This window comes from Oncorhynchus kisutch, linkage group LG5, assembly GCF_002021735.2.
Source record: "Oncorhynchus kisutch isolate 150728-3 linkage group LG5, Okis_V2, whole genome shotgun sequence".
In the NCBI taxonomy this organism is placed as follows: Eukaryota; Metazoa; Chordata; class Actinopteri; order Salmoniformes; family Salmonidae; genus Oncorhynchus; species Oncorhynchus kisutch.
In genome coordinates this window covers 54462415-54480817 of record NC_034178.2, presented here as the reverse complement: position 1 = coordinate 54480817, position 18403 = coordinate 54462415, and the positions used below count along the sequence as shown (strand labels likewise).

Below are 18403 nucleotides of genomic sequence, written 5' to 3'. Positions count from 1 at the left end.
TGATCCAACTTCTGACTAGATTGCCACTAAAACACATGTATTTAAGTAATTCTGTTACAAGAATCTTATACTATTCCCTTGTTCCCTGTTTGCTCAGAAAAATACATGTAAATATGTATAGACTACTTGACATTATGTTTTGCTAGATGACCTGAGCCAACTGTGCCACTTCAGTGGGGAGGTGGACAATAATGAGGAAGACACTAACTCGGTAATTGCTTGTTCACTTGTAAAGGCACAATTTTAGGAGTACAAATTTGTATAAGCCGTAATATTTCTAGAGGTAGTATAATCCTCTTTGTCTGATAATGAAATAATTGTAATTCAAGAAAATGTATTTAAAGTTTTAAATATATTAACATTCTTCATCATACATTTCAGATTGGTTGTGACCGCTGCCCACGATGGTTCCATCAGTCCTGTATAAAAACCATCACATCATTGGAGGATTGTGTCTGCACTGCCTGTCAGAACTAGAACTAGAACTTTCAGCTGGCAAGAAAATAGCATTGCCGAAATCCTCCCCCCTTCTCAATTTCCTTAATTATGTGGCTAGAGTCAAATACTTTCTGTGGCACACATAAGAGTAAAATACATTCTATAGAACAAACTTCACGTTTAGGCAACCAAAATCAATAATTAATGTATGTGTGTTATATTAAACATAGAGGGAGTAAAATGTAGGCAAGCAATAAACATTTCAGAACTACTAGTCGAATAAGACACGGGCGAAGAGATTTATTTATAGACTAATACACTTGAAACAAATAGTCAAACCGACATAAAAATAAAAAAAATTAAAAGCAGCCGAACGTGATCAGAAATCTCAATTAGCAAGCAAGTCGCAGTACTGTAAAAAAAAAAAAAAAAAAAAACTGAAGAATTGAGTGTGTGCGCGTTCACGCAAAGGGGGGTAGTGATGGGCTTTCCGGCTCTTTTCAGTGAGCCGGAACGTTCGGCTCAGCTCACCAAAAAGAACCGACTCGTTTGGCTCCAAAACGGCTCTTAAAAAATATATGTTTTTGTATTTTGTATCAAGTCAAACAGTTTGCAATAGTTTGACTATCATTGGTGTTAAAACAATTCTAATTAAATTATTACATTAAATCATACTCTACCTTAACCACAATGTATTTAAAAATGCATTGGTTTGTTATGAAAAAGAATGCTATTAAACATTTGCATTTAAAGTATAACTTTTTAATGTTTATAAACAAAGTGCATATAAATGTAACAATTCAAAGCGAATACAATCTGAACAACATAATAGAATATTGCACCATATCAAAGAAAAATAAATAACAATGTGCAAAACTGCAGCACCCCACTTAAAACATTAAACTGGTCCCTCTTTTCTCTCTCTTCTTTTTTTGCCATGTTATAACCAGCAGCACACAGCAATGCTGACCATATTTTGCTTTTATGAGAGATTTGCATTCAGAAATGCAAACTGTCTCACTTGAGGGGCTGATGCGGTTTCTTCTCTCAGTAATTATTTGTCCCGTTTTCGAGAAGACCCTCTCAGAGGGAACGGATGTGGCCACTATGCAGTCTATGTCATGTCATGACTTTAGTAAGCAGTGGGTAGACAGAGGCCTTGTTCTTCCACTAGCTCAGAGGATCTGCAGATCTTTGGAGGGGCTCCTCCAAATAGGATCTGACCTCCATTATGGCATCTGTTGAGGGATTCCTTCGTGCTGCATCCCCAGTCAAACAGCATCCCAACAGCAGACATTTGTGGCACCACTGCTGGTGCTTCTGCTCCATTTGATCCCTCTTCTTCCTGTTGCCTGAGCCAGCTGACTGCTGGGGCTGTCCCTCCCTGCTGCCGAGGTTATTCTTTGAAGAGCCTCATCAATCGCTCTGGCATCACTGAAGGCTAACTTCTTAAACCGGGGGTCAAGTGCAGCAGTTTCTGATTGCACGTGATTATATTACATTCTGTGGAACTTTCTGTCCATTGATGCACATAGGGTGTCCATCAACTCTGTCACATGTCCTGTGGTTACATTTGCTTCTCTCTGGCGGCTGGCTGTGATTCGCTGCAGACTTTTACACAGGAGTATCATTTTTGATACTATCACTAGCAGGCCCACAAGTTTCCCGTAGCTCCGCTACAGTTAGCTTCACAGTTGGGTACACAGTTCGCATATGCCGGTGTAGGTTGTGCATAGAACAGGCTTTATATGAGATTTTGTTTTGGCAAATTCTACACTGTACTCTAACATACGTCATTAAAATGCATCCAAATGCTACTGTGCTTCGACTCATTTTCCAGCTGTTGTTTTCACAGCTGTCCTGCTGAGTGTTGACGCGGCCCTCCCTCACGCATCTTTGGTTCATTGGTTGACACTGCGTGTCTGATTGACAGGAACAACAGGTGAGGCTGTTCGTCTGAGCAGACAGTCAAAACGAATGTGTGTGTGCTTGAGCATTTAGGCCTATATTATTTTATTTCTTTTTTTGTTCTTTGAATTAGTTAATTCTATTAATTTAAATATTTTGATTTTTCATATCTCAATTTTTGAGCCGACTCGTTCGCGAACGACCCTTCACTAGGGGGGAGAATTCTGGCAGGGGGAAGCATTTCGGCACAACACTGGCACTGCTATCATCTTCTTTTACCACTTCACAGAATCTTTCCCAAACATTATTTTTCTGGCCCTCCATTCTCTTTATTTTAAACTCTCCATTTCGCAGCTTTTCTCTTATTGAATTAAACTCCGACATTGTCCTTTTTGCCTCCATGGATCAACATTAACGGGAGATATGTATACTGTAGCTAAGAAAATAATACTAAGTGTATGTTGTATAGTAAGCTGTTAGCAGCCCATGTGCCTCACCCTAATAATTTGGTCCCTTTCCCCCTCATAACTTAGCCTACTGTCCTGACTTGGTGGTGCACATGTAACCAATAGCCTAATATTGTAAGAGATTTCATTGTCTGCTTATATGCCCCGAAAGCTATGCTGTACCTCGTGTCATTATAAGGTACGTTACATGACACTGAATTGTATTAGCTCTTTTCAATGTGTACTTTATGCCTGTTGCGGTTGTATGCTTATCGGTTTCCCTCCAATTAACCTTGTCAAAAAAATCTCATCAAATTGAAGGGGTTCCCAGCTGATGACGAGTTCAATGATAAGCCAGATTTCGTAAACAAAACATCAGTCTTGACTAAAGCGTTTCGTATGTTTACAGTCGAATACTGTAATAGACAAAGTGAACAATTACTGAGTCAGATAACTCCTAAATTCCTATCTTGGCTTTATAATTATCGCTTGGTGACCCTAATAATATTGTATTTAGAATGCGAGATGTAACAAACTTGTGATGAGGTGTCATTACACCGGTCATGTGTTCCTTAATTTACAATCTCATCTGGTCTGAGTGACATTTGCTCTTTAGACATTCCCACTGAAACACTTGATCCCAACAGGTTCCTTTTTTTGAAAGGTGTATCCGAAAACAACAACATTCAAAAACCATAAATCTTACTATGTACTCAATGCAAATGCAGATGCAGTTGCTGAGGAGACCCCGGACACTGAGTGACACAGAGTGGTGCGGCCCCTGGGAGGTGGGCAACATCATCTGTTCCCGCGGGTATCCAGAGCTTTGTGCCCGCCAGCAGCACCATCAATGCCCACGCCCTGGAGCGGCTAGAGGCCTTTTTCGTGCATCACTGGAGCTGTGCCTTCTTTTTTCGTGTATCTTCGTCATCACTGGAGCTGGGCTCTCCAGAGTCTGGCATCCCAGACTACCGCTCAGATGGGGTGGGTCTCTATGCTCGCACTGACAGGCGACCTATGCAGCACGCAGAGTATATACGCAGTGCCCAGTCTCGTCAGCTCTACTAGGCACAAATCCTTGTTTTTTTCTAGGTGTATTCTGGGTACAGATTCCTACTGGCAGCAGCTGACCAGAAGATCCCAATGGCCATCTTGAACAACGGGCCTACCAGGGCCGACCACCTGGCAGAGTTCTGTGCTCATTGTTGGGAGGTACTGTCAGTCATTCAGCCCCACTGACCAGAGACAGGCAGATGGCCTTACTAGGACTCCGGTCACTAATCCATAGACACTGACAACTGAACTACTCAATGGGCTCTACCTCTTGGTCATCCAGGCAGCAATGCAATCAGCCTCAGGACGTTGGGCTGGAGAGATGGAAGCTTGTTTCTATGACGTCTATGGGAAACCCTACTAGTAATGGAGGATATGCTTTATGGCTGACAGGGCGCTATTCTGAAGTTAGCACCCGCCATATTGATGGAAGTAACAATCATCCATAGAAATGAATGGTTATTATTCTACTTTCCACTTAAGTTGTCAGCATACTTCAGTTCGGCTGGCGCCTAGCCAGACTTGGCTACCCGAACGAGTGCGCTCACATACTTCCTTAAGACTGCTTGAAAAAGAGAAATAAAAGCGGCAAAAGTACTCATTGTACATTTTGAGACGTAGCCAGTATACACTTCTTCAGAATTAACCTATAAGTCAAGAAATCTTTCATTCATTTTTAAGTTTTTGCCAAAGAGATTAGTCACACAATTTTACATCTAACTAATTACATGTCAGGTGCAGTATTATTCAATGTGCATGAAAACGAGTTGCATTGTTTTGAATGACAAAGAGTGAAGAATCCCTACTGTTGACCAATCACCGATGAAGGGGCGTAGACTTCAGCACAGAACTTCGGCTTGCTTCCAGAAATAAATTGTGCCCCCAAACAGCACAAATAAAAAAAACTCACCGAAGTCCAAAACAAACAAAAACCGTCACAAAATGTCAATTTAGACGCGAACTCTACCGAACTGTTTAGGCTGAGAAGCATACGCCTTTAGCCTGTACACCATTTTAGCTAACTAGTATAAACACTCCTCTCTGTTTTTGGCTCTTTTCTCCAGCATTTTGGATTTGAGATCAAATGTTTCATATGAGCCGACAGTATAGAATGTCGCTTTTAATTTGAGGGTATTTTCATAACTTTGTTTTATTGTTTAGAAATGAAGGCATTTTATGCATCTAGTCCACCCATTTGAAAAAGTAATAAGTACTTGGTCCCATATTCCTAGCACACAATGACTACATCAAGCTTGTGACTCTATTAACTTGTTGGATGCATATGCAGTTTGTTTTGGTTGTGTGTCAGATTGTTTTGCCCAAAAGGAAGTGAAGAATAGAATGTTTCTGAACACTAATGTGGATTCTACCATGATTACAGATCATGAATAATGATGATCATATTATACTATTTTGGGCTCCTGAGTGGCACAGTGGTCCAAGGCACTGCATCTCAGTGCTAGAGGTGTCACTACAGACCCTGGTTCGATTCCAGGCTGTATCAACAACCGGCCGTGATTGAGAGTCCCATAGGGCAGTGCACAATTTGCCCAGTGTCGTCCGGGTTAGGGTTTGGCCGGGGTAGGCCATTATTGTAAATAAGAATTTATTCTTAACTGACTTGCCTAGTTAAATAAAAAATGAAATACCCCCAAAATCAGGAATAAAGATTATGATCTTTGTGCCTCTTAATTTCTCACTCATCATTTACAATATATTCATGATTACTCCTAATCATGGTAGCATACACATTCATGTAGGAGTGTTCTGAAACATATATTCTTATTTATAAAAAGTGACCCCAAAATGAAACAATATTAATTATTCACCATTCAGTTCCTATTGGGCAAAACAATCTGAAACACAACCAAAACAAAATGCAACGCATCCAACAAGTTTGTAGCCACAAGCTTGATGTAGTAGTCATTGGTGTAAACTTCCCTCACAAATGCATTTATATTTTAAATAAATTGTGTTTCCAAATTGATTATGTAAATCAGTTTGGAAACGTGAACAACTGCTTCAATGTTTGCTTATCAATTGTTTTACAGACAACATCCAAAATACAAATACCGTCACATTTTTCATACAATATCCATCCACAAAGTGCCATTATAATCATAGAGCCACAGAAGGTAAGGTGACAGTTGATCTTGTTACACAGAGGTCAGAGAAGATCGTCTGCTGCTGAAATCGTTCCTGAAGCTGTGTAGTCCAGCTAGCCATCACTGACAGAATCTCTGCCTGCAACATCTCTGGGGTGCTGAAGGAATACAGGCAACACCTGTGACCCTCAACTCCAGAACCACCACCCTGCCAGGATGCCACAGCCTTGGTCACCACCAGCGGAGACATAGCTAGGCAGTTCTCAAAGCTCCTGCTCTGGTCAAACCAGTATGTGGAGGGGTAGCCCAATAGAATCCCAAATAGAGTACACAGATTCCATGCCTCACAATGTCTCTTTTCAATTCGGTGAGGGACATTTCTCATCGCAGAATGTTGCCCAAACTGTCTAATATGAGCAAGTAAAGCATGAATCATGTCCCTGATAGCTCCCCACTGTAGCTCAGTGATGGCAGGCTGCTCCAATGAGTGACATACATCCACCACAGTCACAGTCCTCCTCAAGAGAAGTGCCTCCAAGTTTGCTATAGTTAGGGATGGGTTCACAATCAAGGAATTCTCACTGATGACCACTGTCTGGAGAGATTTAGACACAAGTTGTGCAGCCTGCAGAGAGTTTAAATACTGTTGGACCTGCTCTGCAGATGCTGTATTACTGTCATATAGCAGAGCGGGCTTCAGGCCCAAGTCCACAGCCAGGACCTGAGTAGCCAGGTTCAGACTCACAGTGGCAGAGAAGCGTTTCTTTCCAACTCGTAGACATTTGCGAGCAGCAGCAACAAAGACGTCTGAAGAAGCCATGGACTGCTCCTAGGGGAATTTGAACATGTGGCAAAATTACATGTTGATGAATGAAACTCCATGCTGACCAAAACTATCAGAATAGTGTGCGTTAGTACGAGTTTTGCACCTAAAACAAGCATGCCAAAGGAACTACAGTAGCCAGCTAGCATGATAGTTAGCCTAGAAATGCATGGCTTTTGGGAACCACGCTCATGCCTTCCAGTTACTTCCCACATATAATTTACTTTGACAAATTCATTAGTAGTCTACAGCTCATTGATCCTAAAGTGAATCTATTCATCGATCTACCGGCACCTTTAAAGCATAACGTTACTTACTTCTGGTCGTTGCACTATTCTTCTGCTTCGGGATTGGGTTGGCGGATCGCATCCAACTTTTAAGGTGCATAACCCGCCACCTACTGTACTGGAGTGTAAGGCCAGTCATGGCTTACCGACATTAAATTATTTTAATTATTCATATTCCAGTAAGAAAGTGAAATAGAGCCCTAGACACCACTTCCCTTCCCCCACTACACCACCCAAACACCAACCAGCCTCTCTAATCCTTTGACACAATCTCTCCCTATCTGCCTCATACTGTTCACAAAATATCCACACACTCCACTGTTTCCTCCACTAAACACTCATCACACAGACCTAGCATCCACAACGTGACATTCAAACCTGTGTGCCTAAACCATAGTCTACTCTGCACAACTTCCTCTAACATACATCCCATACTCCCCACCTCTTCCTTGACTGACTGGTGCATGCAATAAAAATTGTCTCCCCTTACTACTACCTTTGCCAAAGATCATCATCTTATTAACATCATTAGGACACAGGAACCATCCAACTCAGTCACCATCATCCACAAGACAGGAAAGCCAGCTACTTTGAACAGTATTTTGCCACCCCCATTCTCAGAACCCTGGAACCCCCCACCAGTGTTCAAGACGCGGAGAGATTTTGCCTTCAGGTTAGGTCTGCCCACGGCTGGGCTAGCATCGTGGAAGTACAAGGACATCATGGCCTACACCCGCTCCAAGGACACCATCGCGCGCCTAAGAGCCAGCTAAGCCGTGGACCCGCAACAGGTACGGTTAAATGTCAATCACCACAGCATCATGGATGGCTGTTCATGGTTGTCTCCCCACTAGCCAAAAGAGAACCATCGCACTCTCCCAGAAGCTTGGCTGATGCGTGAAACCCGCAAATTCAGACAAACAAAGAGTTGTAATGGGATTGAGATCCGGGCTCTTCGCTGGCCATGGCAGAACACTGACATTCCTGTCTTGCAGGAAATCACGCTCAGAACGAGCAGTATGTCAGGTGGCATTGTCATGCTGGAGGGTCATGTCAGGATGAGCCTGCAGGAAGGGTACCACATGAGGGAGGAGTATGCCTTCCCTGTAACGCACAGCGTTGAGATTGCCTGCAATGACAACAAGCTCAGTCCGATGATGCTGTGACACACCGACCCAGACCATGATGGACCCTCCACCTCCAAATCAATCCCACTCCATAGTACAGGCCTTGGTGTAACGCTCATTCTTTCGACGATAACCGAGAATCCTACCCACCACCCCTGGTGAGACAAAATTGCAACTCGTCAGTGAAGAGCACTTTTTTCCAGTCCTGTCTGGTTAAGCGACGGTGGGTTTGCCCATAGGCGATGTAGTAGTACACAGCGTTGTACGAGATCTTCAGTTTCTTGGCAATTTCTCGCATGAAATAGCCTTCATTTCTCAGAACAAGAATAGACTGACGAGTTTCAGAAGAAAGTTTTTTTTTGTTTCTGGCCATTTTGAGCCTGTAAACAAACCCACAAATGCTGATGCTCCAGATACTCAACTAGTCTAAAGAAGGCCAGTTGTATTGCTTCTTTAATTAGCACAAAAGTTTTCAGCTGTGCTAACATAATTGCCAAAGGGTTTTCTAATGATCAATTAGCCTTTTAAAATGATAAACTTGGATTAAGCTAACATAACACAGGAGTGATGGTTGCTGATAATGGGCCTCTGTAGATATTCCATTTTTAAAAAATCTGCCATTTCCAGCTACGATAGTCATTTTCAACATTAATGTCTACATTGTATTTCTGATCAATGGACAAGACATGTGCTTTTCTTTCAAAAACAAGGACATTTCTACATGACCCCAAACATTTAAACAGTAGTGTAAGTATACAAGCATGTAAAATATGTCATTATCATGTAATTTTGTCCATTACATATCTTATTGAAATACTGTAGAATTCCATTCATTCCTTTGGAGGACTGCTCCTTCTGGGAGTGCCATATGACCAACCAGTGGCTTCGAAGGCTCTCATTGGCCAATACATAGCATCAGCAATCCAGGGTTTATATACGTCATTGGTTGATACCAGCAGCTGGAGCATGGCACACACTTTGCTTGACTGTGGTTGAGTGGGTGTGTCCTGACTGTTTCATTATTTTAGAATTTCAATATGATTGATTTAATTCATACCTAGCTCAGTTTAAGTTCTCTCTAGCACTTTTAAAGATATAAATAATGTCAAAGCATTTATTTACATGGTTATTTATTGCATTAAGTTAACAATTACATAAAATGTTGAGATACTGAAAGCAATGTCATACAGTTTTAATAATGTATTAAGCAGGCAGGCACACCAGTTTCCAGACTATCACCAACAAACAATGATTTTGTGCCAACACAGTAAATATAAAGTAAATGGCCACGTTCGAGAGGATCAAAACCCTAATGAATAATAGGTCAATTGACCTGACTGACCTACAAATAAAATAACAAGATGTTATTTGTGATGCAAAGTCCTTTGCAGATCAGTCAGTCGGCAGTCACCTGCAATGTCAAACAAGCCCAAGATCTTGTCCCTTATGACTGACATTTTGGTCCGAGACACCTGAAAATAAAATATGAGAAATGTATTATTCTGTTAATTCCACATTCAACTGGCAACAACCAATATTAAACATTTGACAGAAAGAATACAAGTAATTTACACAGTAATACCAATAGTTATCAAACATGAATTCTGATGTGAGTTTAATGGCCTGTCCTGTACCTCTCACGATATCCATCCTGTTATTGCACTAGATGATTGGTTGAGGGGACATCAGGTCAAAATCTGAGAGATTCCTGGCAACCCAAACTCCAGCTGCAAAGAGTCCCAAGTTGACCAGAAGGTTCCTACAGAAACAGATCGATTAGCAACGAATTCATATCATTATGTACAATTATTGAATCGTTATTGAATGGAGATATTCATTAATTGAGTTACACGTTGACTCAATGACAGTTCAGTTGTGGGGGGGGGGGGGGGGTTTAATCACAAAACCCTCCTAATTTCCAGATAATGTTATGCTAGCAACAGACTGCTGAGCAATTAGCTCAGGGCTGTTGATAGAGGTATATCCAAGGACAATACATGCGCATGTTTGGCAAAGAAGCTAGCTAGTTGGCTAGCTAGCTAAAATGATACGTGAAACACGTTGCATTTGAAATAGGAATGTTTAGCCATCTGGCCCATACCTTCTGAAATCATTTCTATCTGTAGCAAATCGACATGCGGTACTGATCCATTCCACGACACCATAACCCGGTGCCCCGATAGCCTTTTTCCCAGCTGCGCTCATCTTAAATGTTTAATGTGAGCGCTTGCCTTGATGGAAAATTCTAGTTTTCCAATTTGGGGAAGAATTGACATGTAACACCATCACCGAAATACACCAGAGTCCACGCTATCTGGGATCGTTGGCACGTCCCTATCCCATTGACGTCGGCATTTCAAATGGTTAAGGGCAAAGGTTAGGGAAGGATAAATTATGTTTAGGGTTGGGGTTAAGAACGCCCCAAGGACATGGAATAGCAACAACAGGCCTAAAAAAAACTACGGTCTCCGATAGTGACCATACTCAGGTTGCTCATTTATATCTTTATCTATTCGTTTTGTTTTTAGCGTTGCATAACAGAACATGTCTGTAGCACGGTACCGCCGGTTCTTGAAACTCTGCGAAGAATGGCCACGGGACGAATCAAAGAAAGGCCGTGATTTAGGAACGTTTCTACGGCAGAGAGTAACCCATGCTTTTCGTGAAGGTGAAAACACACAGGTAGAGCTAATCCACTTACAATGTCGCACGAGAAAGTCAACCAATGTGGCTAGCTATATTTAGCTAGGATGATGGGGCACCCGTCCATATCGACCTTGCAGTTGCATGCAAAACAAACATGTTTAGCAATGTAAATCAAAGTATAGAGCTATAGTCAAGAGATGTAATTGAGTTGTGGTGAGACACGACAATCATGCAGTTAGGGCAGCACCAGAGGGGGGTGGTTCACTTACAAAAACAGAAAATTAATTTGAAAACCATAACCCCCGCTACTGTTTGGTAAATTGACGAATGAGACTGAGGATGAAATGCAGCCTAACCTATGATCAACATGATGGGTTTAGACGTATTTTGAAACAATGCATTACTCCTTTGCAAAAACACTTATTTTGAAATTGCAGGACATTTTACAGATGAAGCCTCTAAATCTTAAAAACAATCCCATATAACAGTATCTGTATGTGGATAGTTTCTAGATTATATTGTATGAACTCCCTATGAACTGATCTGATTTTTCTTGGCAGCTCTCTGATCCAGAGAAGTGTGATCAAATATATGAAAGCTTGGCCCGAATCAACACTAATGTATACCGAGAAAGAGTAAGTATTCACTTATACTGCATCCCCCCCAAAATTAAAATAAACATTTGCTCGAGCTGAAGAAGTCTATATCGGTCCGCTAATACAGGACTAGTAAAGGCCCAGTGCAATTTATTTTTAACTAAATGTATTTGAGTGTTGATCAGAATGTGTAATTTAAGTCTGATAATTATTTACAAAACCGTTAATCTCAAAGTACTTGTGGAATATAAAAGTACTTGCTTCATATGTTTTCCAGTGTCTTGAAATATTTAGCAAATGCAAGTTATTTCTATGTGAACTGAAATGGTCTATTAATTTCTTCCATTTTAGTAGACACACTTTTCCAGAGCAATTTACAGTAGTGAGTAGAGGTCGGCCGATTATGATTTTTCAACACCGATACTGATTATTGGAGGACCAAAAAAAACGATAGTGATTAATCGGCCAATTTTTTATTTTATTTATTTGTAATAATGACAATTACAACAATACTGAATATTTTAACTTAATATGATACATAAATAAAAATCCATTTAGCCTCAAATAAATAATGAAACATGTTAAATTTGGTTTAAATAATGCAAAAACAAAGTGTTGGAGAAGAAAGTAAAAGTGCAATATGTGCCATGTAAAAAAGCTAATGTTTAAGTTCCTTGCTCAGAACATATGAAAGCTGGTGGTTCCTTTTAACATGAGACTTCAAAATTCCAAGGTAATATTTGCAGGTTGTAGTTAATATAGTATTTATAGGACTATTTCTCTCTATACCATTTGTATTTCATATACCTTTGACTATTGGATGTTCTTATAGGCACTTTAGTATTGCCAGTGTAACAGTATAGCTTCCGTCCCTCTCCTCGTCCCTACCTGGGCTTGAACCAGCAACACATCGACAACAGCCACCCTCGAAGCATCGTTACCCATCGCTCCACAAAATCCACGGCCCTTGCAGTGCAAGGGGAACAACTACTCCAAGTCTCAGAGCGAATGACGTTTGAAACGCTATTAGCGCGCACCCCGCTAACTAGCTAGCCATTTCACATCGGTTACACCAGCCTAATCTCAGGAGTTGATAGGTTTGAAGTCATAAACAGCTCAATGCTTGAAGCATTGCGAAGAGCTGCTGGCAAAACGCACAAAAGTGCTGTTTGAATGAATGCTTACGAGCCTGCTACTGCCTACCATCGCTCACTCAGATTGCTCTATCAAATATCAAATCATAGACTTAATTATAACATAACGCACAGAAATACGAGCCTTTGGTCATTAATATGGTTGAATCCGGAAACTATCATTTCGAAAACAAAACGTTTATTATTTCAGTGAAATACGGAACCGTTCGGTATTTTATCTAACGGGTGGCATCCCTAAGTCTAAATATTGCTGTTACATTGTACAACCTTCAATGTTATGTCATAATTACGTAAAATTCTGGCAAATTAGTTCGCAACAAGCCAGGCGGCCCAAACTGTTGCATATACGCAAGAGAAGTGACACAATTTCACCTGGTTAATATTGCCTGCTAATCTGGATTTCTTTTAGCTAAATATGCAGGTTTAAAAATATATACTTCTGTGTATTGATTTTAAGAAAGGCATTGATGTTTATGGTTAGGTACACGTTGGCGCAACGACAGTCCTTTTTTGCGAATACGCACCGCATCAATTATATGCAACGCAGGACATGCTAGATAAACTAGTAATATCATCAACCTTTTGTAGTTAGCTAGTGATTATGATTGATTGTTTTTTATACGATAAGTTTAATGCTAGCTACCAACTTACCTTGGCTTCTTACTGCATTCGCGTAACAGGCAGGCTCCTCGTGGAGTGCAATGAGAGGCAGGTGGTTAGAGTGTTGGACTAGTTAACTGTAAAGTTGCAAGATTGAATCCCCGAGCTGACAAGATAAAAATCTGTCGTTCTGCCCCTGAACAAGGCAGTTAACCCACCATTCCTAGGGCGTCATTGAAAATAAGAATGTGTTCTTAACTGACTTGCCTAGTTAAATAAAGGTGTAAAAAAGAAATCGGCCAAATCAGTGTCCAAAAATAACGATTTCCGATTGTTATGAAAACTTGAAATCAGCCCTAATTTAATCGGTCAACCTCTAGTAGTGAGTGCATACATTTTCATACATTTTCATTCTGGGAATCGAACCCACAATCCTAGCATTGTAAGCGCCATGCTCTACCAACTGAGCCACATCACAGATGTGAGCCACTTGACATCTCAATGTACGGAATTACTGTATTGTGCATTGTTTTTCTTCATGGTGATGGCAAGTCTATAGGTACAAACCTAGATGACCAACCTATGTACAATACAGTAATGTACATTTACATTGTGGTTTGTAAGGATGGTAAATTACTGCATAGAAAGTGGTTGTTTTACTTGTTTTTGATCAAGACAAATATTTCATTTGATTGGGTGATTTGTGTCTTTGCCCATAACACCTTTTGATATAAATGTTTGAGGACAGGGGTTTGTTCTTTGTCATTCTAATGGTATCCAGAATCGCAGAGAAAGGGTCAGGGTAACAACACAACAACACTTACAATTCCAACTATTGAATCCTGCAAGATACTGTTATATACAACTACCTTTTCGGCCAAAGTGGAGATGTGGAAAACATTTTTTGGCCTGTGCTACAGACGTTTATATCGGTCTGCTAATACTAGTAAAGGCCCAGTGCAGTACTTTTTAATTTTATAAATATATTATTTTAATTCAGATTTTTCAGGGGGTGCTGCAGCACCCTACTATGGGAACATATCTTTCATATAGACAGAGTAAAGCCATAGGCTGCCACCTGTGCTAATTAGCTATCTAGTGTGCTCCGAACACCTATGTGTAAGCTAACTGGAGAGGAAGTTCATCAACTGGAGGCACAAACGTGTATGGATCTTTGCAAAACAGCTAGAGTAAATATATTTTTATTTTATTTGAAAGATTCTTTCTCGCTGACATGTACGATAAGAGGCATATCAGCACTTTTTGAAAAACATTTAGAAAGCGATGATTATTGACGTTTCTAAACGTTAAACAGAACGTAGGAATTGTAGTTTAACAGAGCCAAATGTGGGGGAATGTAATGGCTGAAAACCCTACATATGGAGAAGGGTTTTCAAGAGCTATAGTCCACAGCAATGACCATACACAGAGCGATGTCTGTTCATTACATGTGCATTTGCTTGTTGCAGCAGCTATGAAAGATCTGAGAGAAAGCCAATTGATGAAGTTGTGTGTCAATGAGGGTTATCGTTGCCTCTAACTCCTGTAATATCTGTTCACAGTTCCCCCGCACAAGAGATACCAGTTTTACAGGTGTCACAGTGGAAGAATGTAGAATGCTATTAGCAACAGGTATGGACACATAGTCCTAAGTACATCACATTCATGATTTATGCATACAGATAGATTAGGGATGGGTAACTGGTGGCCTGCGCTTTTGTAGGCCCGCAGATCAATTCACAAGCAGTTTCTCTTATGTCAGTCACTTGCTAGGATTCCATCCAATTGGCGACAGATTTTCATGCACATATTTTCTTTATTCAGATTTTAGAATATTCGCATTTTCCCACCAGTGGTCTTTCCACCAAACCGACCTCTTGCACGTCCAAATCAGTCCCTGATGATGTTATGCACACAAACTACCTTTTCGCTTAAGTTTTCATGTACTGAACAAAAATCTATGTGTTTCCATCACAGTTTCAACTCTACTGACAGTTTTGTCACAAACTGTCTATAGTAGCAAATGTGCCTACTCTGGTCACAGCACATGTGCTCTAGCCATCAGCTTGCAGATACAGTGCCTGTAGGGTAGTCTACATGATGAGGTTATTATGAATGAGCAAGAATATATATATTTTTTTCAGTCAAGCATCAATTGTCACCAGAATCAGACCCTCAATATTTGTTGGAAAAAAGCATCAAGATCATCGTACACTTTCACCACCCAGTGAAGTTCATCATAAGTTATTTAATCTGTAGCCTAATAAACTACAAGGTTTCCCAAGTCGTAGTGGGATGGGCAACATGTTTACTTCTATATGATGGTTATTACAGTGCCTTGCAAAAGTATTCATCGCCTTGATATTTTTCCTATTTTGTTGCATTACAACCTGTAATTAAAAAAATTTTGGGGGGGGATTTAATATTATGGACATACACAAAATAGTTTAAATTGGTGAAGTGAAATGGAAAAAAATACTTGTTTCAAAAATATAAAAATGGAAAAGTGGTGCATGCATATGTATTCACTCCCTTTGCTATGAAGCCTCTAAATAAGATCTGGTGCAACCAATTACCTTCAGAAGTCACATAATTAGTTCGATTTCACACAGGTGGACTTTATATAAGTGTCACATGATCTGTCACGTCATCTCAGTATATATACACCTGTTCTGAAAGGCCCCAGAGTCTGCAACACCACTAAGCAAGGGGCACCACCAAGCAAGCGGCACCAAGGAGCTCTCCAAACAGGTCAGGGACAAAGTTGTGGAGAAGTACAGATCAGGGTTGGGTTATAAAAAAAATACCAGAAACTTTGAATATCCCATGGAGCACCATTAAATCCATTATAAAAAAATGGAAAGAATATGGCATCACAACAAACCTGCCAGGAGAAGGCCACCCACCAAAACTCACGGATCAGGCAAGGAGGACATTAATCAGAGAGGCAACAAAGAGACCAAAGATAACCCTGAAGGAGCTGCAAAGCTCCACAGTGGAGATTGGAGTATCTGTCCATTCGACCACTTTAAGCCATACACTCCACAGAGCTAGGCTTTATGGGAGAGTGGCCAGAAAAAAGCCATTGCTTGAAGAGAAAAATAAGCAAACACGTTTGGTGTTCGCAAAAATGCATGTGGGAGACTCCCCAAACATATGGAAGAAGCTACTCTGGTCAGATGAGACTGAAATTGAGCTTTTTGGCCTTCAAGGAAAACGCTATGTCTGGCGCAAACCCAACACCTCTCATCTCTCGCATGAATAATTTTGCACGCCCAATTTTTCAGTTTTTGATTTGTTAAAAAAGTTTGAAATATCCAATAAATGTCGTTCCACTTCATGATTGTGTCCCACTTGTTGTTGATTCTTCTAAAAAAAATACAGTCTTATATCTTTATGTTTGAAGCCTGAAATGTGGCAAAAGGTTGCAAAGTTCAAGGGGGCCGAATACTTTCGCAAGGCACTGTACATACTTCCCTATTTCTCTTCACTAATACCAGATCTTCTACTACATGACAAAGTATGTGGACACATGGTTGTCGAACATCTCATTCAGAAATCATGGGCATTAATATGGAGTTGGTCCCCCTTTTTGCTGCTATAACAGCCTCTGCTTTTCTGGGAAGGCTTTCCACTAGATGTTGGAACATCACTGCAGGGAATTGCTTCGGTTCAGCCAGAAAAGCATTAGTGAGGTCGGGCGCTGATGTTGGGCGATTAGGCCTGGCTCGCAGTCGGTGTTCCAATTCATCCCAAAGGTGTTCGATAAGGGTTGAGGTCAGGCCAGTTAAATTCTTCCACACCGATCTCGAAAGGACAGCAGTGGAGAAGGTGGAAGGTTTTAAATTCCAGGGCATACACATCACAGACAAACTGAAATGGTCCACCCACACAGACAGTGTGTTGAATAACCTCAGTGTGTTGATCAACCTCAGGAGGCTGAAGAAATTTGGCTTGTCACCCAAAACCCCGGCAAACTTTTACAGATGCACAATCGAGAGCATCCTTTTGGGCTGTCTCACAGCCTGGTACTGCCGTCACACTGCACAACAACAAGGCTCTCCAGAGGGTGGAGAGTATATACTGTATTTTATACAATCTACTGCACCTTGCATATGCCGCTTGGCCATCACTCATCCATATACTTATATGTACATGTTCTCATTCACCCCTTTAGATTTGTGTGTATTAGGTACCTGTTGAGGAATTGTTAGATTACTTGTTAAATATTACTGCACTGTCGGAACTAGAAGCACAAGCATTTTGCTACGCTTGCATTAACATCTGCTAACCATGTGTATGTGACATATAACATTTTATTTGATAAACCATTTCTTTATGAACCTCGCTTTGTGCATGGGGGCATTATCATGCTGAAACAGGAAAGTGCATTCTCCAAACAGTTGCCACAAAGTTGAAGAACAGAGTTGTCTAGAATGTGATTGTATGCTGTAGCTTTAATATTTCCCTTCACTGGAACTAAGGGGCCTAGCCCGAAACATACAGCCCCAGACCACTGAAGTGTTAATCTGACTCATACCACCATCTAGTGGACTTTGAGCATACCAACATGTTCAGAGAAGCTTTTTTCTACAAGAGGAGAAACAGACTGGCACTCTAGCCTGGAGGCCTTTTTGCAGTCTAGACACCTGCACTCTTTCAGCAGGAGGCTGGCACCCAGGCTAAAGGAACTCCACAGGGTGTTGTTCTGAACATGCATGGTTGGTTCTGATGTCTCTCTAACCCCTCATCTCTTCCACCTCAGGTAACATGCAGCAGATGAATGAGAAGAAGAAGGGCTTGTGGAAAACTCTCACGGAGCGATTCTCCACCAAACAAGATGTCACCCCTGAGAAGGCTCCTGAGAACAAGTAGCACTTCTGTATGTTTTCTTTCCCCTTCAGCCACTTTAGAAATAACCAAATAAATCATGTTAATAATGTTTCATCTTGTCATTTTAGCAGGGCCATTGTAACATACAGAATAAATGACTGAGCACAGAAAGTCTGACTGAAATGTTTTTAAAGTGGCAATCAGCAGTAGAAAAAATAAAGCGGACTCCCCTGTTCCGGTAAAAAGCTGAGGGATGGGGCTGGAGAACTGTAACTATTCTCAAATTCATAGACGGAACTATGGATGCAAGGACTGACCATTCATGATATCAAACTTATAGTTAACCTTGTTTTGAGGCTATATAGTGTTTGTTTACAAAAATTGAGT

At 40.8% G+C, this 18403-nt stretch overlaps 3 protein-coding genes across 3 annotated transcripts; 1 reads left to right on the top strand and 2 right to left on the bottom strand.

Moving 5' to 3' along the window:
* Nucleotides 1-4344: 4344 nt before the first annotated feature.
* lg5h1orf74 (linkage group 5 C1orf74 homolog) lies at nt 4345-7207 on the bottom strand. The gene is made up of 2 exons (XM_020483669.2): nt 7091-7207; nt 4345-6779 (listed from the first exon to the last, which is right to left on the bottom strand). Exon 2 carries the CDS (start codon nt 6768-6770, stop codon nt 5964-5966), a length of 807 nt encoding a protein of 268 aa, XP_020339258.1. The 5' UTR covers nt 6771-6779; nt 7091-7207; the 3' UTR covers nt 4345-5963.
* A 2093-nt stretch (nt 7208-9300) lies between these two features.
* On the bottom strand, nt 9301-10516 carry LOC109891262 (mitochondrial import receptor subunit TOM6 homolog). Its single transcript, XM_020483668.2, has 3 exons — nt 10289-10516; nt 9822-9946; nt 9301-9659 (listed from the first exon to the last, which is right to left on the bottom strand). Exons 1-2 carry the CDS (start codon nt 10390-10392, stop codon nt 9850-9852), a joined length of 201 nt encoding a protein of 66 aa, XP_020339257.1. The 5' UTR covers nt 10393-10516; the 3' UTR covers nt 9301-9659; nt 9822-9849.
* Nucleotides 10498-18187, top strand: LOC109891261 (ubiquinol-cytochrome-c reductase complex assembly factor 2-like). Its single transcript, XM_020483666.1, has 4 exons — nt 10498-10869; nt 11394-11468; nt 14746-14815; nt 17949-18187. Exons 1-4 carry the CDS (start codon nt 10732-10734, stop codon nt 18056-18058), a joined length of 393 nt encoding a protein of 130 aa, XP_020339255.1. The 5' UTR covers nt 10498-10731; the 3' UTR covers nt 18059-18187.
* Nucleotides 18188-18403: the final 216 nt, after the last annotated feature.

Bases quoted from the DNA above. Each gene is read 5' to 3' on its own strand.
- lg5h1orf74 (XM_020483669.2), bottom strand. From the start codon at position 6,770: ATGGCTTCTTCAGACGTCTTTGTTGCTGCTGCTCGCAAATGTCTACGA.
- LOC109891262 (XM_020483668.2), bottom strand. From the start codon at position 10,392: ATGAGCGCAGCTGGGAAAAAGGCTATCGGGGCACCGGGTTATGGTGTC. The intron at 9,947-10,288 runs GTATGGGCCAGA...CTGTTTCTGTAG, and splicing joins GATAGAAATGATTTCAGAAG to GAACCTTCTGGTCAACTTGG.
- LOC109891261 (XM_020483666.1), top strand. From the start codon at position 10,732: ATGTCTGTAGCACGGTACCGCCGGTTCTTGAAACTCTGCGAAGAATGG. The intron at 11,469-14,745 runs GTAAGTATTCAC...ATCTGTTCACAG, and splicing joins CTAATGTATACCGAGAAAGA to TTCCCCCGCACAAGAGATAC. The intron at 14,816-17,948 runs GTATGGACACAT...CTTCCACCTCAG, and splicing joins TAGAATGCTATTAGCAACAG to GTAACATGCAGCAGATGAAT.